Below are 25,935 nucleotides of genomic sequence, written 5' to 3'. Positions count from 1 at the left end.
GTCAGAAGGGCAGGAGTAGCCTAACCCTACATCACAACACCTATGTTATTCCCCTCACTTCCTCTCATCACATAAACATCTGATCATCTCACATCATCATCATAAGAAGGATGAGAACCGTACAATAAGATATTTTGAGAAAGAGATCACATCCACATAACATATAGTATGTTGTTATAATTGTTCTATTTTATTTTTGTCGTTGTTAACTTCCTACTGTGCCTAATTCACAAATTAAACTTTACCATAGGTATGTATGCATAGGAAAAAAACATAGTGTATATAGGGTTTCAGGCATCCACCTGGTGTTTTGGAGTGATTCCCCCGTGAATAAGGGGGGACAACTGTATTTCAAAGGGATTAACAGAAATCATGTCTATTAAAGCAAAGCTGCACAAGCTAAGTGAAAGCTTATTTTATTGTTTTGTTTTGTTTTTAAAGAGAGAGTGCAAGGAGGAGGGAATGGGGGGGGAGGGATACAGGGTGGAGGGAGAGGAACAAGCAGACTCCCTGCAGAACAGGAAGCCAGACTGCAGCAGGGGCTTGATCCCAGGACCCTGAGATCATGACCTGAGCCACCCAGGGCCCCTGAAAATTTGGTTTTTAACTGGAATTATGAATGCCAACAGTAGGTAAGAAGAGTGTCTTTCAATAGGAACATAATGTGAGCTCTACATGCAGTTTTAAGTTTTCTAATAGCCACATTCAAAAATGAAAAAAATGAATTTTAATGATACATCTTATCCAGTATATCAATAAAACATATAATCAATATAAAAATATTAGATATTTGGCATTTCTTATCTCGGTCTTCAAAACCCAGTGTGTATTTTATATTTATAGCACATCTCAACACACTAAATTTCCATTGGAAACATTTTCTTTCCATTTAGAGTTCGTCAAATGTATAGATGAAAAAGATTCACGTACCCTGGTCGTTCAAAACATAAAGTTTTCCAAACACTGAATTGGAAAACTGAGTTTTAAATTTAAGCTCATTAAAATAAAATGAAATAAAATTGGAGTTCCCTGGATGCACTAGCCATGTTTCAAATGCCTGGTAGCCACATGTGGCTAGTGGATGTCATGGTGGGCAGCACAGGGTTAGAAGTACTGACTGCTGGTTAAAGATGCCTGATGCAAAAAGTGGGAAAATGAATCATTACATTAAAAGCATATTTGATTTTTACTTGAAAATATAGAGCCTACTGGGAAAATGGGAAAAAGGAGTTCTTAGGGGAAGAAAAAAAAAAGCCATGAGAGTCATTTGAAATTCCCAAACTGACAGCTAGCAAGAAGAATAATTTTTAAGTAGACACACTTAAGGAAAGTTCTACTACAGTCTCCTTCCCCTTTCTCTTTCCTTTATCTTTAGGTCTACTAGAAAGCAACTTACCTTCCCCATCTCAAACTCCATGCATGCCATAACAATGATCTGAGGGGATTAAATAGAGCATTGAGATGGTTAGAAAGAGCAGTTAGTGCATGGATCCCAGAGTCATTCTTTTTTTCTATTTTGTTTGGTTTTTAACCCAAAAAAGAAATCTTGGTAAATGATAAAATGTTGTTCCTACCCTTTTTTCTGTCCTTCCTTCCCTTTTCTCTATTCAAATTAGTAAGTTCTTGTTAACAAATGAACCTGTCAAGATATGAACTTTCATTTCCTTGAATAAGGGTGAAATTGTGATTTTGACAAAAAATTTGCCTGACCCTGAAATTCCAAAGACTGACCCCAAGAGGCATTGATTTTAATGCAAAGGAAACCTCAGTCACATACCCTGACACCCTCCTCCCTCCATCCCTGACAGCTACAGAAGAGAGTAACAGAGGCAATTCTGCCCTTACCAGGACACTGTATTCCCAGATCATCCTCCAGAAGTCCAAGACAGTTGTAGACAAGGGTCCCTGGGTGGCAATATAACCCTTAGGCCCATAAACTCCCTAAGGGGGAACAGAAATTATATAGGATGACTACAAATAATATTGTCTTCTTCTTGTCTAGTATCCCCTCCACCTTTATTTTAGGTAGCTAGAGAAATATGGTCTGGTACCCCGACCTCTTATTTGGGTACCTAGAGAACTAGAGAATACTGGGTATACCTTAATGAAGTTGGCATTGATGTAGTTGGAATCTTCACCAGAGGTTACCAAGGACAGCTCTACTCGGCTATGATCATCTATAATACAAAAGACAGACATAGTCTAAAAAGACTAAAAAGGCTTAGAGAGTTTGCTGTAAGTCAGGAACTAGCACTGTGAATAGTGGATGCTCATGAGTGCTGAGTGAGTGAATGCATGTTCTTTTGTGGTTGTAAAAGTACAGGCTAATTTGTCAAAGCACTGTTCCAGGTCTAGGAACAGCAGGCAATGGTAAAAAGAGGTAGGAATGATAGAATTTGGGAGGAGGTACAAGTTTATAGGGAGAAACAAAACTCACAGGGCAAGATATCCTTATATCTGTTTTTCTTGATGTTCGTGGGCATCTCAGCCACAGTTGTGGGATAGATTTTGTCTGCCTTGTACTTGGTGGATTGTCTTTTCAGCTTCTGTAATGAAATTCCAAAAATTAAATCCTCCTAGAGTACGGAGATAAGATGCTATCTCTAGAGAACTTTCGATCTCTTCTGCCCAAACAGTCCACTTTTACAACATATAGCATCTTCTAGAACTACCTCCAATTCAGGACAGAGCCCCAGAGCGTAAGGTCAGCAGACTTCAGTTTGGAGAAGTGAAAAGATCACACTTAGAGGAGCTGAGCCACAAATAGCTAAAACCTAGAGGTGAAACTAGTGAATATTTTAAAAGCCAGTATCTTTTTGAAAACAAACTACATGCTCCACACAAATGTCAGATATAAAGATACCTTCTTTATAGCAGAAATGGAGCTTAAGCCTAATAAAATCTCTCCATATCGAGCAAAATATCAAAGATTTCAGTCCCAAAAGCAGTCTTTTCTTTTTTCCTTTTTTATATGACCTAATCTGCAAGCCTACCTCTCAACCAAGCAACAATCTTTGAAAAATATCCTATTCAAAAAAAAATTTTTTTTAATTAAAAAAATAAAAAAAAAAGAAAAATATCCTATTCAGTTAGTAGAATATGATCTGAACCAGGCTAGGCCTGGCATAATATGGTTCAACAAGATTTCTCAAGAGAGTGGATTAAACTCCTTAAAATTACTCCTGTTGGGATCCCTGGGTGGTGCAGCCGTTTGGCCCCTGCCTTTGGCCCAGGGCGCGATCCTGGAGACCCGAGATCGAATCCCACATCGGGCTCCCGGTGCATGGAGCCTGCTTCTCCCTCTGCCTGTGTCTCTGCCTCTCTCTCTCTCTCTGTATGACTATCATAAATAAATAAAAAAAATATTTAAAAAAAATTACTCCTGTTTTCCAATATTCTATTATAGACCTGAATTTGGGGTCAGAGAAAATGATAGGCCCTCTGTAGCTCCTTAGGAATCAACTTGGTCCCAGACTTTAACCTCCCTTATCACTTAAGGAAACCACTTTTAATAGAGCTGACCTTGGTGAAGCTGTACTCAATATGAGAAAGAAAGGGAGGAAACAGCTGTGAGAGCCAATGAATATTTGTTGAATTGAACCACAGAAAATAATTTTCATTATCTACTCACTATTTCATGGTGGATCAATCACGTGCAGAGCATTAACTACTTCCTATAGGTTAGATCGCTCAGGATCCACTCAGTCTTCGTTCTCTTTAATTTCCTTTTTGAAATCTCCTCCTCCCTTGGCCCTTCCTAATGTACATTATTTTGGTTCTCCTTCTCTGCCTTCTCCATTCCCATGTCTACTCTCTCTCACTGGCTCTTTTGTCTGTTTCTGCCTTCCGGTTGTGAGTTATTCAAAGTTCCGAAGTTAAGTCCTCAACAGTTTTTTTTTAAGATTTTATTTATTTATTCATGAGAGACACACAGAGACAGAGGTAGAGACATAGGAAGGGGAAGAAGCAGACTTCCTGTGGGGAGCCCGATGTGGGACTTGATCCCAGGACCCCGGGGTCACAACCTGAGCCAAAAGTGCAGACGCTTAACCACTGAGCCACCCAGGTGCCCCAAGACCTCAACTCTTTGTTCTTCTCTCACCATATACATTTTCTTGGGGATACCACATACTCTGATAGAAGGCACACCAGTGGGAGATGTTAACATTTATTTATCTAATTCAAATTTAATTATAGATCCAACCCTGATTGGAGAACTCTCAAATTTCTATATTGAGATTCAATTCCTAAGTTCAGTCCTGACCATGTCCTAGACCTTTCCACTTTCACATCTTATTAGACCCTCAAACTTAGCACATTTAAAACTAAAATCACCATTGTTTGTGCTGTCGATGCCAGTGGCATTATCTTTATCCCAGGCAACCACACATGGGAAACCAAGAGTGGCTTGTCGTTCCCCCTTTCTGACAATTCCTACCTCTAATTGGGCCAGCAAGTTCAACTGATTCTTCCCACGCAGTATCTTGCAACTAACTGCCTTCCTTCCTATGTCTCCTCTCCCACGGGTACCTTAATTTATATCCTCTACCTTAAAATTCAAACTTGTTCCAGTTGCTTCTTAACTCACCTTCATACTTTTCTGTCTTTCCTCACTCAAATTCATCAAGGGACAATCATGTCAAGTTAATCTTACTAAAATATTGCTTTCTTTATCTCTCTCATGACCACAACAACTCCAGTGAATCCCCCTTGCTACTGGGAAAAAGTCCACACTCCTTAGTTAAGTACTTAAGATTCTCCCCAGTTGGACCCCAAGCTAATTTTCCCATATTCCCCACTGTCCTACAATTATAAAACGCCTTAAGATTGACCTCCAGGTTCTTTTAAGATTATATAAATTGTGGGGGGCCCAGTTGGCTCAGTTGGTTAAGCATCCAAATCTTGATTTGGGCTCTGGTCATGATCTCAGGGTCATGAGATTGAGCCTTGTAGCAGTCTCTGTGCTGGGTGGAGCTTGCTGGAGATTCTCTCTCTCTCCCACTCTGCCCTTCCCTGCTACTTGCACATGCAAGCATGTGCGTGTGCTCTCGCTCTCTCTCTCTCTCTCAAAAAAAAAAAAAAAAAGGATTCTACAAATTGATGTCACTGTCAATTATGTATAATATGATTTCTTTAAAACTATGGTTTCCTTTTCATTCTCCTAAAAGTGTATCTGGCACTGCCTTTACATTTCTCAGCCAAGATTATGGTCTATTTTGTTCCACGAGGTAAAATAATAGAGAAATAAAAAAATAGAAAAAGAGATTTCCTCAAGGGATTGGCAACAAGAAAAAATAATAAAAGAAAGGGGTGTGTTATTTATTGTTGCTTAGTTGCCATACCTCATATAGAGTTTTCACATAATTATTTTTAAAAGATTTTATTTATTTATTAATGAGAGACAGAGAGGGAGAGGCAGAGACACAGGCAGAGGGAGAAGCAGGCTCCTTGCAGGGAGCCCGATGTGGGACTCGATCCTGAGATTCTAGGCTCACGTCCTGGGCTGAATGCAGACACTAAACCGCTGAGCCACCTAGGGATCCCCTAGTTTTCACATAATTAGAATGTGAAAGGAGGAGTTTATGTAGGAGTTTATGAAGGACACTTACAACTACGTCATTTAAAAAAATGAGTGAGGAAGGGAGAACCTAAAATCAAGGTATGATGACACAGACAGAGACAGAGAGAGAAATTAAAAAAAAAAAAAAGGTCATAGAGAATAGAAATTTGCTCCAATAAATCATCCAAATCCATCATTAGATTTCAAGATCACCTCAAGATAACTTAATGAAAAGTTGGGATCATGAGATGTTTTTTAGGTGCCAGTTCATAACACAAAGAATTCCAAATATCTAGAACTAATTAAATTGGTACTTTCCAAATAATACATAGATCGCTAAATTGTTACATCACCACGGAGTATAGGATTGTGAGCGTTTTCCCACTAAAGGTGACAAACAGGACAGTTACTGCCTGCTGAGTTGCTGAGCCACAAATACCAGCATGTGTTGTTTTAATGACCATTTTTTCTGTTTCTAGAGGTAAATCAGACACAGGAAACCTATTAAAAAGCAGGTATACAGTCCTTAAATTCTCGTTTCTTACCATGAATTCCTGTGGATTTTCAGGATTAGTTTTAAGGGAACTAAACAATAAACTGAACTGACAACGATATGACATATTTTCATAGCAAGATAGATGCAAGTGGGCTAATTTGGGAATTTAACTAAAGATATGCCACAGGCACATGGGAGGCTATAAAGATTCCCACTCAAGTTACACCAATTTTTCAGCTGTCTCTGCTCTGATGCATCCTTGGAATGATCATTTTTAGGTTGCTGAAAAGATGTCAAGTCCCAGAACTGTTTCTCTTAGAAATCTCCAGAACTGAGCCTAGTGCTTACTCCTTGCTACATGGTTCCTACTTGTTTGTTTTGCTTTGCTTACTTGTGGAATGCTTTCTAGGGAGAATGCTGTAGACCAAAAGCCCTTTTTGTAAGTTAAGCATCTATTAATTTGGTAAAATGTCACAGATAAAGACTGTGTGTGTGTGTGTGTGTGTGTGTGTGTGTGTACACACGCACATGTGCACTTGCAAACCTGTGCTTGTTCAGGTTTGTTGAAGGTGGACCTGCCACCTTCAACAATGGGACGGAATGGCTTTCATCCCCCCACCCCCCGACTCGTTCCTCCTCCTGGAGTCATCCTGCTGGATAACACAGGGAGATGCGCTCTTAACAAAACATCACACGGGAAATGTCTATGGAATTGTTAATTTGGAAAGTGTGAAAGGTTTTTGTTTTGTTTTGTTTTAGTTTTGGATACCTTAGCTCAGACCACTGTAAGGGCCTTTTTTTTTTCCTTCTCTCCCTACCAGACCCACAGGTTCCAACACCCCAACAGAGAACAGAACAGACCAGAATTAGGACAGAAGAACAGATATACCTTATCAGAAAAGGAGGAGCTATGAGACTAGACAGCAAAAATGCATAAAAGAAAAAACACAGCCAGGGGATGGGTTGGGATTGAGGGGGAAGGATAGGTCAAAAGGAGAAGGTATTTCTCTGCCAACCACAGGGTACAGGGATGTGCGTTCACTAGAGGCAGCACCAATGAGAAATCAGGGGCAAAGTTGCTGAGAGAATAAGAAAAGGGGAAAAAAGGGGGGGGGCAGCATCCTTCCTGGGCTGTGGTCAGTTGGGATGTATGACAAACCAGATTCGGTGTATGCTTCACAAGCTAATAGTACACACATTTGGTTTATGGTCTATACTATCTTTTTCCCTTCAAAACAGGAAAACTGAAGTCTTGGCCATAAAAATAGAAATCAGGACAGAGTCATTAGCATGTTCTTATTGACTAGTCAGTAAATTACTAACAAATGGATTAAGGTCACTCCTAAAAGAGGACAGAAAGAAAAAGAAAGCCCAAGACCATACTATCTTTGCCTTGGAGAACGACATCATTGTATAGAAGACCTAGCATAAGTTACATTTCAGAGTGGGTGAATTCAAATTCGGCCCCCCTGTGCTAGATGAGAGAGGAAAATCAGGTTGGGCTGTTTCCAGAGCTTCTCAAGCTAGTTCTTCAAAGTCTACAACCAACGCCAGGTCAATAAGATGTATTCTAAGCCTCCAATCTAGCTCCAACTAGCCCGCCAAACATATGAGGATCGGGTTGCAGTCCCATAGTTAAGGCAAGTGGGTGAGTGGGTAAGCGATTGCTAAAGTGGGGTGAATAAACCAAGAAGTTCAACTCTTTAGATACTTACAATGTAATGATATGACAAGAAATTTTTTTTTTGTTTTGTTTTTATAAATCCTGTGAGTATCAGAAAATGTAGGACTGAATAGTCCCCAGTGAGAGGCTGGGATGGAGTTGAAAGGAGTTAGCTTTAGAAGTGATGTATTTATTCTGGTGGTAGCAGAAAAAAAAATTTCACCTCAGTGTACACAAAAGTCAAGAAATGCTGGTAAGCATGTTCAAGCAATAGGCTGTTTCACATCAATGAGTCATTGAATTGGACCAATGTTTGTGCACTGGCTATGCAGAAGGTACGGTGTTCATGGCTGCCCAGTTAGAATTGTTACTGTAAATAAATACAGAATTGAATTTATCTAGATCTTCCCTGTGGAACTAAAATGTACCCATGCCTTCTCTGGTATGTCTATGGTAAGTCTCCAGAAGTTGCTACACTACCAGTCTAACTTCTAATGTATTATGAACCAACATTACTGTGACTTTCAGAACCGGGTATATTCTTTCTACTAGGGCTCATTGAATTCTTGGTATTTAATAAATATGTCCTTGTATTTGATAAGTATAATGTATCCTTTTTCTACAAAAATACCTCATCCCTAAGAAACATAAAAATCATCCTCCCCTTTTTTTCCTCTTTAGTTTTCCTTAAGTGGAATGAAACAACACTAAAGGAAAATTTTAAACATAGATTTCTTAAATAAAAAAGTAATGTGTATTCATTGAAGAATTTTAGAATACAGAGAAGCAAACAAAATTAGAAAAATCCCCTATAATCCCACACTACCCAGAGTTAATCATTCTTGATATTTTATATTACATTCCAATCCTTTATCTAGGTGTGTAATAAAGATGGGATCACACTGCATATAGGGATTAGCAACTTGCTCTTTTTACTTATGATTTTGCATCTACATTTTTAGTGACGGCAGAGTATTCCATTATATGGGGTGTAACATAAATTACTTTTGAAGCCTGTTCCTTTATATTTGCACATTTAAGATGCTTCAATCTTCCTAAATGATGGTTCTAAACAATATTATTAAAGGTAGCCAAAACCTATATCAATGTCTTTCATTATTTCCTTCAGATAAATTCTTAGGAGTGGTCAAAGAATTTGTCAACTCTACAGGCTTTTGATCCATATTATCAAACATATATCAGGAACGGTATACAAATTCTGCCTCCAGAAAGGTTACACCAGCAATGTATGACACTGCATATTTCTGAACTCTGACCAATATTAGGGTTATAATATTTTAAGTATAGGGCCATCTGATAGGTTAAATGCTGTTAGTGGTATTTTTGTTATTTGTACTTCTATTTGCTATTTCTTTCCTACAAAACATATTTTAGAAGAAAGAAGGTAGATAGACCATAATCAAATTACCCTAGCTACATGAAGCCGGGTTCATATTTTTGTAATTCCATTTAGCCTTTGTATAAATACATACAGACATTCAGTGAGCTCATATATGTATATTCTTGACATTTGCTAAGCTTTCACTTTTTGTACACAATTCATACTTTTAAACCTGCTTTCTTTTTCTTTGTTTTTTAAAGATTATTTATTCATGAGAGACACACAGAGAGAGGCAGAGACATAGGCAGAGGGAGAGACAAGCTCCCTGTGGGGAGCCTGATGCTGAACTCAATCCCAGGGCCCCAGGATCACAGCCTGAGCCAAAGGCAGATGCTCAACTGATGAGCCACCCAAGCATTCCTATACCTGCTTTCTAAATGAAGACACGTTAACAGCCTCCAACATAGAAAACTAAACCAAAGGAGTTTTTTTTTTTTAAGATTTTATTTATTTATTCATGAGAGACACAGAGAGAGAGGCAGAGAGACAGTCAGAGGGAGAAGCAGGCTCCATTCAGGGAACCTGACATGGGACTTGATCTGAGGGACTCCAGGATCAGGCCCTGGGCCAAAGGCAGGCCCTAAACCGCCGAGGAACCTAGGATCCCAAAACCAAAGGAGTTTTAAACAAAATTGACCAGCATGTGATATGCATAACCAAGCCTTGACCCATATTTCATACAGTGACTGAAATGTACATGTCATAAACCACAATCAGTTGCAGTAAGTGGCCAAAGGGAATGCCTATTCCTCTGCAAATTGTAATCTATCTGATCAAAAATGCACTAATAGAAGCAGATGGTCCTCATGCTAAAACCTAGAAGACAAGACATCCAACACTGTCACTGTGCCCCTAGTGCAGGCCAGGAAAGAGTAGTAGTCACAAGCTTGAGGGTTGGAACAAAGAGGTGGGGACCATACCATCACAGTTGAGGCCACCAAAGCCACTACGCTCATCAGGCAACTTTCTGATTATAGTTGACTTCTCACATAAGTTTTTCTCCAAGCTATAGAACATGAAGTCAGTCAATGAAAACTTGTCCTCTGACAGTGATTTTTCTGACTAAAAAATTAATAAATTGGTACTCTTATTTCTGGTGAATTTCTTATGTGTTTGCCTAGTCCTGATCCACTCTAGGCATACTGATAAAATTGAATTTTTAGACCAGCAAAACTAAAGCCATGACCCTGGACTGTAGTGATCCAAAATAGTTAATACCATCCTAAGTGACTACGTGACCTTGCTCAATGCACTCTGTGATCACAATGCTACAGTAATTGCATATATTCAACCCTGATGGAATTCATAAAAATTATTAGGAAAAAAAATCCAAATGTAACAAAATGTATAGATTTCATAAATATATAGAATGAAAGACAAAATCAAAAAGACAAACACACACACAAACATAACATGATTTCATTATATAAAATTCTAAAACAGGTAAAATTAATCTCTACTGTTCAGTTATACAGGCCTTAAAGCTATGCAGAAGAACAAAGAAAATAATTCACAGAGAAAGGCAAATATCACGTGATCTCATTTATATGTGGAATCTTAAAAGATAAAACAAATAACATGAAAAGAGAAATAGACTCATATATACAAAACCAAACCAGGGATCCCTGGGTGGCGCAGCGGTTTGGCGCCTGCCTTTGGCCCAGGGCGCGATCCTGGAGACCCGGGATCGAATCCCACGTCGGGCTCCCGGTGCATGGAGCCTGCTTCTCCTTCTGCCTATGTCTCTGCCTCTCTCTCTCTCTCTCTCTGTGTGTGACTATCATAAATAAATAAAAATTAAAAAAAAAAAAAAAAAAAAAAAAAAACAAAACCAAACCAAACCTAGTGATTGCCAGAGGGGAGGGTGTTGGGGGATGGGCAAAATAGGTGAAGGGGATAGAAAATAAATAAAACTCATAACCATTTCCGAGCAGCGTTTACTTCTAATGTGGTGGGTTTTGGGGGGGAGTTGTGATCTAGAAGGACACCCAAGGGATTTCTGAAGTGTAGGCAACATTCTATATCTTGATCTGAGTGGTGCTTGTATGGGTACCTTCTTTATCACTACTTGTTAAATTGCATGTATATGCATTTATTTATTTTTTAAAATTTATTTTTAAGTAGGCTCCATGTGCAGTGTGGAACCCAGAATGCGGCCTGAACTCCCCACCCTGAGATCAAGACCTGAGCTGAGATCGAGTCAGATGCTTAACCAACTGAGCCACCCAGGCTCCCTTCATATGTGCATCTAAAGCACTTTTCTGTGTGTATATATAAGTTTGAAAGGTTCAGACCAATGCATAAATTGGGAGCAATAGAGTCAGCGATCAGAACGAGGGCTAAGAGCACAGACTAACCAGTTAGATAGTTTTATTTCCAATCCAAGTTCCACCACTTAATGAACTGCAATGACCTTAGGCAAGCTGTCCCTCAGTGTCTACTACTTGCCAAACATGTGCTAGTGGCTGAAGATACCAAGATAAGCAGAACTAAATGTGAGCCTTGTCTGTATGGAGCTTCAGACTGATGGAAGAGCAGACATTAATCAAATAATGGCACAAAGAGATGTAAAATTGGAATGGTGATATATGCTATGAAAACCTATATAAAGCTGGGGGCAAAAAAAGAGGCATTAAAAAAAAGACAGTGCTAATGAGAATGTATAAAGGGAGGTTTGCTCTATTTGGAGAGGTCAAGAAAGACTTTTCTGAGGAAATGACCACCAAATTGAAATCTGAAGAACTACGAAGTGTTAACTAGGTAAAAAGGAGTATGAGGGACTATTCAAGGAAAGGGAGAACAGCACGTATGCCACGGCCCTGTGGTAGAAGAAGTACGACAAGGAGAAAAAACTCAACGTGCTGTAGGAATCTGGAGAAGCATATGAGCACTGGTCCGTGCAGGACTTGGTTAGCCAATGTAAAGGATTCTTTGGGAAGCAAATGAGGCTCTATTTGTGAAGCACTTTAGCACAGTCTGGAGCACAGTTCCATGGATTAGTGATTGTTGAAGGTAGAATAACAGAAAATTTATATAAGAAAATGCAGGTTGAAAAAAAAAGAAAATGCAGGTTGAAAATAACCATGGAATATAGAGTTGTGGAATCACTATGTTGTACACCTAAAACTAATGTAACAACTGTTGGTCAACTATACTTCAATTTTTAAAAAAGAAAGAAAAAGAAAATCAGGAAAATGTTTGAGTCTCTAAAATCAAATAAATAGAATTAATGTAACAAAGTACTATTTTACACTAAATTGGGGGCAAAGTACTATTTTACACTAAATTGGGGGCAGGGGGAGGCATGTTATGATGTTATGATGCAGTATAGAGGTAAAGGGCTTTTAATCAGACCAGTTTCAATTCCTGGCCTTGCCATTTTATGGGTTAAATGAAGATAATGCTTTCCTCTCGGGGCTGTTGCAGTGATTATGATCATATATGGTAAACCACTTATTGCTTAACATATGGTAAGCAGTCAAAAAGATTTATTTATTTTCTTGTATAGTTATTAAATGACTAGTAAGGTGGGACACCTGGAGTGGCTCAGCAGTTGAGCGTCAAGGTGGGACACCTGGAGTGGCTCAGCGGTTGAGCCTCTGCCTTTGGCTCAGGGCGTGATCCTGGAGATCCCGGATCAAGTCCCACATCGGGTTCCCCTCAGGGAGCCTACTTTTCCCTCTGCCTGTGTCTCTGCCTCACTCTCTCTGTCTCTCATGAATAAATACATTTTTTAAAAATCTTAAAAAAAAATAAATGACTAGTAAGTGTTAATAGAGAAGATGATAAATTCAGACTTTGCAAGTTAGAAAAGCTCTTTAAAAACCACATTTGGCTTCAAGGCACACTTACTTCTGAGAGTTGAGCACAAGTCCTATCCCTCCCGGCTGCACTCTCCCTGTGCACTTAAATTCTAACTCCTTGGGATCCCTGGGTGGCGCAGTGGTTTGGCGCCTGCCTTTGGCCCAGGGCGTGATCCTGGAGACCCGGGATCGAATCCCACGTCGGGCTCCCAGTGCATGGAGCCTGCTTCTCCCTCTGCCTGTGTCTCTGCCTCTCTCTCTCTGTGACTATCATTAAAAAAAAAAAAAAAAAAAAAAAAATTCTAACTCCTTGATGTTCAATGCCTGCCACATGTTGTGTGAGAGGCAAGTGGCAAATTGCCTACCCAGAAGCCTTGTGTCTCGAGTTCAATACAGCACTTTCCTTGAAACCTGCTCACCGAGAGTTGAGCTAGGTTTTTCCTGCAATAGGAGAGACGAGTTGAAAGCTGGCTTGAAGGCATACATACACACTTCTGAGAGCTGAGCCTATGGCGTTTCCCTCTCGCATTCACAACCGAGTATACCTAGGCCCTAACAGCCTTCTGTACAATGCCTGGCAGAAATGGTGTGAGAGGCAAGTCTCTTCGTGCAGACCTGGGATGCTTGCGTCTCCAGGCTGACTACAGCGCTTTCACCAAACTTCCTCACCTCGAATGGAGTTTGCTTCGATCTCTCCTAAGAGAGAGGCTAGTTGAAAGCTGGCTTCAAGCCACACTTCTGAACGTTGAGCACCCAAGCTCTCCCTCGTGGCTCCACACTGCATGTGGAATTAGCCTCTAACTCCCTTATGTTAGAAGCTTGTCAGAAGCTGTGTGAGAAAAGAGTGCACAGCTGCAGGACCAGACGGCATGTGTTTCCGAGTTCAAGAGCTTTCTCCACGGAACTTCCTACCATAGAAAGGCGTAAACCTCTGAATCTCCAATAAAAGAGTCTACTTGTAAAAACAAACAAACAAACAAACAACAAAAAAAACGCATTTGGCAATACTTAGCCAATCAGATGCTAAGACTCTTTGACCCAGTAAGGACACTTTTGAGGATGGAGCCCCAGCATTTAGTCCAAAAGAAGGGGAAAGCCACATGGCCAAGTGCATTTATTGCTGGTTATTAATAATCGTGAAAAGTTAGAAATAATCTAAATGTCCAAGAAAAGAAAAAATCAAATTACTACCACACATCAGGCATTGTGTATATTTATTCCATTTCCTATACAGCAATTCTGTAATGTGAATGTTTATTTATTCCCACTTTTAAATGACTTTGTTCAAGGTGACAGAGCTAAAGATAGGCAGAACCTAAATGCAAACTCAGGTTTATATAATGCCTGAGTTGTTAGAAATATAAATGGTGAAGCAAGACTACTTGAACTTGAGTCTCTGTTCCACCACTTACTAGCTCTCTGACCCTGTGCAAGTCAGTTAACTTCTCTGTTTCCTCATCTATAAAATGAACATAATAATAGTACCTTCTTCAATGGATTAACTGAGTTGATACATGAAAGTGTTTAGAACAGTTTCTATGAGAAATACGGAAGTATTAGCAATTATTATGAATATTACTCTTTCATTATACTATGCTGCATCAAAAGCCATAAATAGAGATTTTAATTAACATGATAATTTTGGTATAATGTTAAGTGAAAATATGGGAATACCAAATTGTATCTATGCTATCACTGCAACAATGTAAAAGGCAGCATATAAATGGACAAGAACTAGAATTTCCCCTCCAAAAAGACTGTATTTGTTGGGATATTGGTACTAAGGTGAATTTATTTTCTTTTAACTTGCAATAATATTGTTTTATAAGAATAATGACGATATGGGGCACCTGGATGACTCAGTCAGACTCTTGATTTTGGCTCAGGTCATGATTGCAGGGTCATGAAATTGAACCCCACATCAGGCTCTGTGCTGACAGGGGAGTCTGCTTGAGTTTCTCTCTCTCTGCTTCCACCCCTACTCAATCGCTCTCTAGAAAGAAAGAAAGAAAGAAAGAAAGAAAGAAAGAAAGAAAGAAAGAAAGAAAGAGAGAGACTATACTAACTGGAGACTTACTCTCAGGCTGGACCCTTTGAGGGACTCAGTGTTACAGGCTGAAGCAAGACACTATTGCATAGGATTAATTTCACAGGCTTTGAAATGATGGATTCAGTTTAAACTTCAAGGGCTGAACAGTGGCGTGAGCTTAGGCCAATTATTTAACCTCTCAGAGCCTCAGTTTTCTCATCTGTAAATTACTACCGAATGTGTGGTAGTAATTTGATTTTTTTTTTCTTGGACATTTAGATTATTTCTAACTTTTCATGATTGTTGATAACATGCACTTGGCCATGTGGCTTTCCCCTTCTTTTGGACTATATGCTGGGGCTCCATCTCCAGAGTCAGAGATCGTAACTACCTGATAGAGGTTTTTTTTAATGAGTAATAAATAAGATAATGACTATGATGCTTCCTTGGCACACCACCAAGACTATCACAATTCAATATTTACTAGGGTAATTAGCTATTTAGTGTCTACCTCCCTATAACATCTCCTAATGTCTTTGACATTGCATTGCATATTGCATTATCTAGCACATAGTAAGCGCTCAGTAAACACATGAGTAAATGCATGAATAGCTTATAGTCATGGCAGTTTCCACTAAACTAAATTTCCACTAGTTTCTTTCTTTCTTGTTTTTAAGATTTTATTCATTTATTTGACAGAGAGAGAGAGTAGAGAGCACAGCAAGTGGAGTGGTAGAGGGAGAAGCAGGCTCCCCGCTGAGCAGGGAGCCCAATGAAGGCTCCATCCCAGGACCTGAGCCAAAGCCAGATGCTTAACCGACCAAGCCACCCAGGTGCCCCCTTCCACTAGTTTCATGGCAGTTCACACTATAGGAACGTGATCATATTTAGCATTGGCATGGGAAATATCCTATGCCACATGGTATTGGCTTCAACTATCATAGCAGGGCCATGTGCTCTGCACACAGATACACAGCCAAGAGGGAGGTTGGAGACGGAAATCCAAGCCACTGACCTGGTAGGGGCAGGGTACACAGATGGTCTACCTGGAACCAGAGGTGATTTTCTAGAATTCCCACAAAGTCTCTACCATTTAGGCTAACAGTGGCCTTGTGTCACAGAATCAGTCCTCCAACCTCAAAAATCAAATCTTGGGAGAATAGATGAAAGGGCTTAAGGAGGGGTAGGGAACAGGACCAGATGGAAAGCCCTTCAAGTTAACAGCAGTATTGATCTTGTCCCGGCAAGCAATCTAGCCCTGTTCACCACTACCCAACTCCCCCAAAATGAATGTCTCCGATATCTCAGCTGAACCGTTAGGTGGGACTGAGGGCAAGACTCTGTTTTTCCACTGGAGGACGTGAGTCAATGAACAGTGAGGTTCCACTTAATCACCATCCAAAAACAAGGTCCTTGAAACCAAGAGCTAGGAAAGCAAGGAAGTGATTAATACAAAAGTCAGGATAGTGATTATTCCTTGGGCAGAGCAGATCAGGACATGATGGGGGTGGGGGATGGGAGTGGGGTGCAAGGTCGGCCAGAGAAGTGATATACAGAGGTCTTCCTAAGTCCAAGAATGTTCTGGTCCGTGACCTTGATGGTGGTGGCTTTATAATTATACTTACACATGTTGTATGTAGCTTTATAACTATGTATTATATTTCACAGTTTTAAACAGCTGAAAAAAAGAACTATACAATGTTTTTAAGCAGGGGGAAATGGCCAGGTCTGTGGTTATTAGATCAGTTGGGTACTGAATGGAAAATTGATTGAAGGTGGGACAAGTCTAGAGGCAGAGAAAACAGGAGGTTAGGTGACTTCCATAATTTGGTGGGAGTTTATAATGACTGAGGTAAGAAAAGGTACAATATTGGGGATGTAGTCTATATTATTTTTAAAAACACAACTGGAATAAGACAGAGGCTGGCCCTACCTCCTCAGGTCACTTTTTACCTCTATGTGTTGGGTGAATTTGGCTCTGGAGTATAGCCCAGGGGGAGGCACATATCTAAACAGACACGTAGGTCAGGACTTCTCCTTGCTTCCCTCCCTGGTAGGTCTACTCAGAGGGACTCACTGCCTGGCCAGTGGCGATGAGAGTACATTTTTCACGATGCCCCAATATTACCCAAGTTGAGTTGACATAGGGGCTTCTCTCACAACATATAATCACTCAGTCATAATATCTAATCACTCAAGACTTTACTGAGTGCTTTCATATCTACTATCGGGTGCCAGAATATTAGGTCCATGAGCACAGAAGTTTGGTCTTGTTCATGGCTGTATCTTCAGTGCCTAGAACCAAACTTGGTATACAGTAGATGCTCAATAAATATTACTGAATGAATGAACACTTTTAATTATTATTGATATTTAATCATCACAACAACCTGTGAAGACAGGTAGGACATGGATTATCATCCTCATTTTGGAAGTTAGAAAACAAAGACATGGGGAAATTAAGGAACATGTCAAAGAAAGAGAATCATGATTTGATTTCAGATTTTCTGCTTCAACTCTCTTGTTTTTCCTACTTATTCACAGCTGAAGACCGAAGGCTTCGAGTTCTTATAGCCCCGAAACACCAGCTGGAGGTATTCCAAAATACATAGTAGGCACTATCAGATAGCCTATGTCCTCTGATATGCTAGGTTATAGGACAAATGAGGCCTACCCAGCTGCTGACACATCAGTCACCACAGTCTCCTCAGAAGAGAAGCAGTGTTTTCCTGGATGGTCAGATCTAGTTGGCCCTAGGCTACCTGGCACTTATATTTGTCTCCATACCCCTCACTTGTGTCTACTCCCCCATCCCTGTTATTCCACCCCTCCAAGCAAAAGAAGCTTAAGGAAACCCTGTTAGTACAAAAACACATGTGCTCATTTTTCTTCTCAGAAGAAAAATAAAAGAAGAAATAAAGAAATATGACAGGAGGTAGTTTCAGTGCTCCTCAAGAACCTTTGTCATCCAAATGGGATTCCATGGGGAGGCTAAAACATCATGTTCCATGAAAAGTTAATCTTGGTTTCTTTCCTCTTAATATTAATTAAAAGTAGTCATTTGAGAGCAGCCTGGGTGGTTTAGCAGTTTAGTGCCTGCCTTCAGGCCAGGGTGTGATCCTGGAGACCTGGGACTGAGTCCCGCATTAGGCTCCCTGCATGGAGCCTGCTTCTCCCTCTGCCTGTGTCTCTGCCTCTCTCTCTCTGTCTCTCATGGATAAATAAATAAAATCTTTAAAAATAAAATAAAATAAAAGTAGTCATTTGAAGCATCAACCACAACTCAATTCAGGTACCTGGGAACTCCAGATGGTCAATTAATATGAGTACTTATACACCTGGAATTGTGTAAGCCTTCCACAGGAATCCTGGCCAAACTCCTGAGAACTAGCAACCAACATTTGAAATAGTTTTTTCAAGAGAAAAACACACAAGCCACTGAGAAAAGTCGAGCTTCTGGTTTTGCCTCTCTCCCTTCTTCCCCTGCAAGGTCTGACATTCACTTTTTATCCCAAGAGCAATTTGGTCTAGGACAGTTGGACCATCCTCATCAATTAAGCAGTCTGTGTAACTACCTTGAGAGTGTCACACATAGGACTCACCAGAAATTCATCAGCAAACTCCTCTTTGCTAGATTTCTTGTTTTGGGCCTCATCCAGGAACTTGTGCAGAATTTCCCTTTGGTCCATGCTGCAGGCCAAGAGAAGCTGTCTACCAGCGGGTTAAGGGAGGGCATGTCAAATGTATGTCATGGCCGAGATACCACCAAGAAGCCACTGCTGCTGCCAGAGCAGAGCATGTTGAAGGCTGTGGTTAACTGACTTCGTCACAAGCCCTAGAGGAAATTAGTACGCAACCAGCCTCTGTGGTCACACAACAAAGCCACCATCACTCCAGGGCCCTAGTGCCTCCCTTCTCAAGGAAGGAACCTGGTTTACAGTTCAAGTTTTAACAAACAAGAGGCTAACCAGAACATAACACATGGTCTGCTTAGCTCTGAGACTCTTCCACTTCATCATCTTTAAGCAAGATTCACCTTTTTTTTTCTTGTTTCCTAGAGAAAAGGCAGAAGGCCAGTTCTCATGGCTGGGGTCTGCTTCTCCCCAGTTCCTCCACGAACACAGAGGTCCTGCTAATACTTTCTGTTTCTTCAGGTCCCAGATGAACTCAGAAAAATTAGTGTCAGAAAGGGAGATAGGCACTGTATGGAGTTAAGACATCTTCCACCTGTACCGTTCTCCCCAAAGTTCTTTGTCCACGTGATCAGTGGCAAATTTCTGTTCATCAGACAAGGCATTTTTATTCAGAAGTTTTAAGCCTGCCAGACAGACCTCAAATTCTCTTTTGGATGAAGCAAAGTCAGCTGCTTCTGACAGTCTGTATCTCTCCCGAGGGCTGGGGAAGTGCCGACCTGCTTAAGGGAAGTGTTGTTGATCTCAGGACTGTACAGGAGCCAGGAGAATAGTGTGACCCCGCCCCACGAAGAGCACCTGATGAGGAAGTTGGCCCAATATCCTCTGTATCCAATACTAGTTAACTATAAGGAACAGAAGAAAGAGTAAAATCGACTACCTTGCTGGCAACAGTAGCTTTCCAGGTCTAGAGAAGACATCTCTACTTTCCCAAAGAGTGCTTTGGAAAAGGCCATTGCTTCAGGAGGCCACACTGTACACATGGCATTTTGGCTTGTTTGACAGGCAGGCTGTTCTAGAAAAAAGCTTCCATATCTCAGCTTGAATAAATCCTCTCCTCAGCGAGTACAAACCTACCTAAGACTGTCTCATACAGAGTAAGTGCAAGCCAAAATCAGCATATCATCTCTGCTTGAGGACAGGAGTTCCATAAATGTTAGCAAAATTAGCCTGAAATAATACCAAAGGAAACCGGGAAATGTGCCATTAGAGCTTCCTCTATTTAAGATATTAGCAATCCTTTCTGTTTTGCATTATTCAAACTTCCTTTAGGAAATTATGATTCCAAACACTATGAAGCTGCATCCACTTTATTTTCCTCACAACAGGAAAGGAACAGTCTTTGAGGGATCCTGCTATAGGCAGGTGAGGCCAATAAAGAATTTCAATCCAGAGCCACATAATAAATTAAAATTAAGCATAATTCTTCAATAATATTTGTTGAGAATAGGATAGTATTTCCCCAGTTAGCCCCATCTGGCATTAAAGGGGAACTTTTTGTAGCACTAACTAATGTGATGTTTAATTTGGCTATTTTAAGACATATAAAATATAAGGAAAACTTTAAAAGCACAAAGGCTAAAGTTCACAATAACTAAAACTCTATAAAAGTATGTATAAGGTTAGGTGAAGACTAAGTAAGTGATGCAGAAAAGAATCAATTGTGTAAGTGCTGGGATCAAGGGTGCTTTTTAAAAAGTCTTTTAAAATTATTATGCTATCTTTAAATTAGAATAAAAGACATAACAATCCATCAATTTGTTCACAAATTTATTGACTATCCACTAAATATAAAGCACTATGTCAGGGCTGCGGATATAGTAGTGAACAAGCCACAGTAAAAAGCACTGTTAGCCAATAATAAAGCATCTCAAGACTAAGACAAAGATGTAACTACTAATTAAAATAAAAAAACATTCCAAACTAACTTGCTCATTTGCAGAGTAGCAAAGCATACCCCTAAAAGGAAAATGATGTTCTATATTTTAATGAGAGAGTTTCGGTCCCCTTAGAATATAATTACTTCCAACCAAACCAGATCTTTACTAATTAATAAACAAAAGAGACCTAATAAAATGAGATTTAAAGCTCTTTTTCTCAAGTTCATATTTCAGAACAATCTTTAACTTTAGTCTCATCTTAGGGAGAGCTGACATAGAGATAGATATGAGACAGAGAGAAATTCGCTGAGATACCCTCCATAGCACTTTTACTCCAAATATAAGAATCTAAAAATATTATCTTCACATAACTGTAGAGTTTTTACAAAGCAAACAGCAATTCTTAGGAGTCTGTTCCACTCTAAAACCAAAAGATACAGAAACATCGTGAAATAACCCAACCTCAAAAACCCACTTAGCTGAAAGACCATTTCCTGAGTAGACCACTCAAGTAAGCAAAAAACAAGAGTGAAGGAGAAAACAAAACAAAACAAAAAAACCCTTCAGTTTTATTTTTTTTTTCAGTTTTATTTTGAACAAATCTAAGCTGCTATACTTAATTTTTTGTACTTCCTTCTACAGGTACCAGAGGACAACAGGAGCATCATGCTTTTTGATAGAGATTCTGATGACTCATTTATCTCCTGTGGGAAGATCAAGAGCTGGCAAAGGGGGAGCATGTTATACAGCAAAGACTGGTAAGCACCTAAAAGGATTTATGAACTTGTGATGAAACATTTAAACCGGGCTGGCATAAACCCTGAGTGAACACGACAGTTCCATGCAGTGAAAAACCCATGAGCACTTTGTCAGAACCCTCAAAGGTGAGTTCTAGTGGAAAGTAAAAGTGAATGAGCGCCTGAAGAAGAGAGAGGAAGGAGGACCTCACTGCTGCCTCCTGTGGCTCTCCTGTGTGCTCAGAAGGAAGACAACAGTGGAGAGAAGTGACCATCACACTGTCGCCCACATCGCAAAGAGGGAAGTACGCCAGTGTAAGGGGAAACATGAGTGTCACCGTGGTTGGAATTCAATGACCGAAAGAAAAAAAAAATCTTTCAACCAAAGACAATATCAGGGGAAAGTATTAGGACAGTTATTATTTGGTTAATAGGAAATACTCTCAGGTTTCTCAGAACATCCTTCTCTCTATATAAGAAGGCATATTTCACCCTGGGGAAGCCACTCACCAATTTTTGCTGTAGTGGCACTATGCCTGCCTTTCTCTACATTGCAGGGCCATTGATTTGATATGGGCTCCGTGTGTTATCTGTGGGATACTCCATTCTCTGTGAGCATCCCCTTGGTCACCAGGGCCAACTTGTCCTCTCTCCTCAATATCTGATAGACTCAAGCAGTCTTGTCCATTCCCCTGCTGACCACTATCCCCTTTTGTACTTTTGCACATGTGGGTTCCTGTAGCAACAGGCTCTCAGTTATACCCGATGCTACCATCTCCTAGGAACCAAGGCTTCTAGAAACCACGAAAGTTCTTAAAATTCTACTGTCATGCTAAAGACCCAAAGTAATCGCTGATGGTCTATGGGAACACGTCTGTCCTGATTCTTCCACTTGCCACCACGCCCCTCCCCATGTGTCCCTATCCAAACTACCTAGCCACATTATCCACAGGCCTTGCTCATTCTATCACCACCTCTTTTGCTACTTCTCACCTTTCCCCTACTTTTTGTCAAGACGAAAATAAAGCTGTAAAGCCTGGTTACTCTTTTCTTCAAAAACCCTGCTCCTAATGCCATCTCACCACACACTTCTCTTACTTAGTTGGCCTTCTCTCAGGATCAAGTCTATATATTCAGCTATAGAAGTTTTATTCATTTTTTCACATGTTCCTAGTCTCCCGTAAGATTATTTAAAAGAGTTTATTCAAAAGAAAAAACATAACCCTCCCCCTAGAGGGTTAAGTTTATCAAAGGCAGTGCTAGTGTCTTCTGTATGTATCTGTGTAAGCCACAACACTTCACGTGGTCTTAAGCACACTTAAAATAAACCTGTTTCTGTTATGAAAGCATGTGCTATATAACACGGTTAGGTATTGGCGAGAGATGCACACTGACTTGCTTACTCACTACATCAGTGACTCCAGGTCTCCTGCCTGGCACAGTCTACACCAGTCTCTGGCTGGGCACTCTCACTATGCCAGGAGCAGATGGGCCTTCCCTGCAGGGAGGCCCCGAGAACCTGGCAAAGAGCACTTGCCTGAGTGCTACTGCCCAAGCAGCAGGGCCATTGTTGAGGAAGGAATGGGGCCACCACCACTGAGGCAGAGTCCAATCCTGCAGGGCTGTGATGGCTGGGGGAAGAAATGATCTCCTTCCTCTCCAGAATACATCCATTCTCCCTTCTATAAATGGACACAGAAGAGTCTTCTAAAACACCTCTGATGAAGCTTGTTGCTTTGCTCATCTTTCTACATCACCAGCACCAGGAAAGTCCCCTACCCATGTTCTTGTCACGATTGCTTCTGGTCACAGTTGTTTCTTGTCACTACAGCATTCTGAGCCCTCATCAATCTCAGGTCATCGGCTATGAACCTCTTAGTTAGCTTCCTACATTCCACAGGGAATCATGTTCTGCCTTTGGTTTCAGAAACAACCCTCAGAAGGCAAAAGTCAACTGATAGTTTGCAATCGACACAATGTACCTTTTCTTAAAACAGAATTGGGACTCTTGGTGGGGTTTTGGCATCTTGTTCAAAATATAATCAAACTTGAAGTCTTGGGGTGCCTGGGTGGCTCAGTGGTTGAGCGCTCGCCTTCAGCTCAGGGCATGATCCCGGGGTCCTGGGATCGAGTTCCATATTGGGCTCCCTGCAGGGAGCCTGCTTCTCCCTCTGCCTATGTCTCTGCCTCTCTCTGTGTGTCTCTCATGAATAAATAAATAAAATCTTAAAGAAAATTAACTAGAAGTCTTATCTTCCTTTTGATTGTTTATTCAGTCTATTCATCTATTTATTTAATGAATATTTAAGAGATCCAGATATATGCTAGAGAACAGGAAGAGGTGCACTACAGGTGAATACAACAAATTATCTTCTTTCAAGGACCTCTTATACTTGTGAGGAAGGTTAAGTATACAAATAGCTATAATTTAAGGCCACTTGTGGTACAGCTATAAATGTTATGCAAACAAAATTTTGAGAAGGCAAAGATCACATTGACTTGGGTTACCTGGATAGCCTTCATGGAAGAAGCAGCATTTGAGTTAGGCCCTGGATTTGTCAAAGAGCCTGAGGAGAGGCAATATGAAAGGGTGGGGGGGGGGGGGCGAGTTTAGCTCAGGGTGTCATCCTGGAGTCCCAGGATCAAGTCCCACATCGGGCTTCCTGCATGGAGCCTGCTTCTCCCTCTGCCTATGTCTCTGCCTCTCTCTCTGTGTCTTCAAAAATAAATGAATAAAATCTTTAGGAAAAAAAAAGAGAGAGAGAAAGAACAATAGGAAGAGGGTAGCTTAGTGAGTGGCTCAATCTGACCAAGCCTTGGTTATGTAGAGTCCTGATTGAAAAGGCTAGAAATGGCAGTTGGAGACAGACCCTGAGGGAATTTGAATACCAGGCTGAAAAGTTGGGCTTTATTTGACGGGCAGTGAAAAACCAGCGAAGGTTTTGTTTTAAAAATAAATAAATAACAACTTTATTTAGGTACTATTGAAATACAGTAAACTACACATTTCAAAGTGTGTGGTTGGATAAGTTTGAAATGTGTACACCCCACAAAACCATCACCACAATCAAGATAATGAACGTATCCAATCACCTTCAAAAGTTGCACTGGAAAATCTTAAGAAAATGGCAATTAGAGCAATGGTCCTTGATATTTTTTTTTTTAAGAAATGGCCCCTTGTAATTAATATTTTGAAAGTCTCATCATCTCCTTCAGTAGTATGTAAAATTTCAAAATGAACTATACCATATCTGAAAACTAATCAAAAGAATAGACAAGGAAACCATGGCTTTGGTTAACCTGGTGGCAGTATACAGAACAGACTGGAATGGGGCAAGCCTGGAACAGGACAATCAATTAACAGCCTAACTAAGAGGTTTTACCAAAAGTCCAGGTAAATGGTAATAAACTCTTGTGAGAGAATTAAGTCAAAAAATAAGGAATAAGTGAGAAAGACTAATTTTGTGTGTAAGACTGGAAAGAGCGAACAGGGGAAAATGACTAAGGTTATGAGCTAGCTGGATGGCAGTTTGGGAAAGCATAGATATAAAAAAAAGGTATACAGAAATGAAGAATCAGAGCTTGTAGATGTGGATTTAGGAAGAAGGAAAATTAGTCAGACTTAGAAATCACTCACATTGAGGTGAGAGGTAAAGCCAGAAGGTTGGCTTATCTTTGTAAAAGACAGTGTCAGTGGAGAGAAAAAAGTCAAGCTAGAACTTTACGAACCCCAAATCACTGCAGCCTCAAATTGCTAATGGTGCAGTGCTTAAAATATTCCAGAAACTGGGCTAAGCCCTTAACACAATGTATTGCTTCATTTACCCCTCACCTCAATCCTATGAATTAGTGACCAAAACATCTCTATTTTAAGATGTGGAAACTAAGACACAAAGGAATTGGATTACTGGCCCAATTCACATGATTAGTCTCTGGTAAAACTAAATTGTTAAAATCAGACAATCTGAAGGTATTTTTAATCTCTGGGCTACAGTGTCTTCTTGCTGCAACTCCACCACTTCAGCTCGCCTAGAAGCGGATGGCCTAGTAACAAACACAACATCCAAATCAGAGCTGCATTACCCATTTATTTGGTATAATCCCCAGAGGCACCATAGCCGCAATCTCAAAATAATGCTGTACACTCGGAGCCAGATTCATATTCTAATGTTTTATTGGCAGTATAGGATGAAACAGGGAGCTGGTCTAGCTAAGTGGGAGAAAAAAAGACAAAGAGGAGGCTGCTGGCCTCTGACATTTATCATTTACTTTATCTTTCAGCTGATTGAGATGTTATGACATGTAGCTTTGTATAAGTTTAAGGCGTGCAGTGTAATAATTTGCTATATATGCATATTTCAAAATGCTTACCACAATAAGGTTGGTTAACATGTCTATCACCTTACCTAGCTGAATAGATGTGTTTTGGGGTACCCAGCTTGCTCAGGCAGTGGAACATGCGACTCTTGAGCTCAGTGAGTTCGAGCCCCATGTTGGGTGTAGAGATTACTTAGAAAAAATAAAATCTCACTTGACGGGATGAGCACTGGGTGTTATGCTATATGTTGGCAAATTGAACTCCAATAAAAAAAAATTGAACTCCAATAAAAAAATTTAAAAGAAAGAAAGAAAGAAGAAAGAAAGAAAGAAAGAAAGAAAGAAAGAAAGAAAGA

The 25,935-nt window shown here is 40.2% G+C and overlaps 1 protein-coding gene and 1 long non-coding RNA gene across 6 annotated transcripts in view; one reads left to right on the top strand and one right to left on the bottom strand.

Annotated features, from left to right (window-relative positions):
• The window catches only part of PTPN22 (protein tyrosine phosphatase non-receptor type 22), a 60,308-nt gene extending 41,524 nt beyond the window's left edge, over positions 1–18,784 (bottom strand). For 3 of the 4 annotated variants that reach the window (XM_072769725.1, XM_072769726.1, XM_072769728.1), the window contains exons 1-5: positions 18,556–18,784; positions 2,438–2,546; positions 2,101–2,177; positions 1,846–1,941; positions 1,397–1,435 (exon numbers count right to left, since the gene is read on the bottom strand). In XM_072769725.1, coding sequence (XP_072625826.1) covers positions 1,397–1,435; positions 1,846–1,941; positions 2,101–2,177; positions 2,438–2,546; positions 18,556–18,642 — 408 coding nt within the window. In that variant the 5' untranslated portion in view covers positions 18,643–18,784. The remainder of the gene's footprint in view (positions 1–1,396; positions 1,436–1,845; positions 1,942–2,100; positions 2,178–2,437; positions 2,547–18,555) is intronic. The other variant, XM_072769727.1, reaches the window with a different exon arrangement.
• LOC140601160 (uncharacterized) overlaps positions 1–25,935 on the top strand; it is an 86,913-nt gene that overhangs the window by 43,470 nt on the left and 17,508 nt on the right. Inside the window, exons 1-3 of one of the 2 annotated variants that reach the window (XR_012004211.1) lie at positions 11,241–11,363; positions 17,498–17,547; positions 21,168–21,283. This is a non-coding gene — a long non-coding RNA (uncharacterized lncRNA). Of the gene's footprint in view, positions 1–11,240; positions 11,364–17,497; positions 17,548–21,167; positions 23,503–25,935 lie in introns of those variants that run through there. The other variant, XR_012004210.1, reaches the window with a different exon arrangement.

Source organism: Canis lupus, chromosome 12 (assembly GCF_048164855.1).
Source record: "Canis lupus baileyi chromosome 12, mCanLup2.hap1, whole genome shotgun sequence".
Lineage (NCBI taxonomy): Eukaryota > Metazoa > Chordata > Mammalia > Carnivora > Canidae > Canis > Canis lupus.
This window is presented reverse-complemented; position numbering and strand designations above follow the sequence as displayed.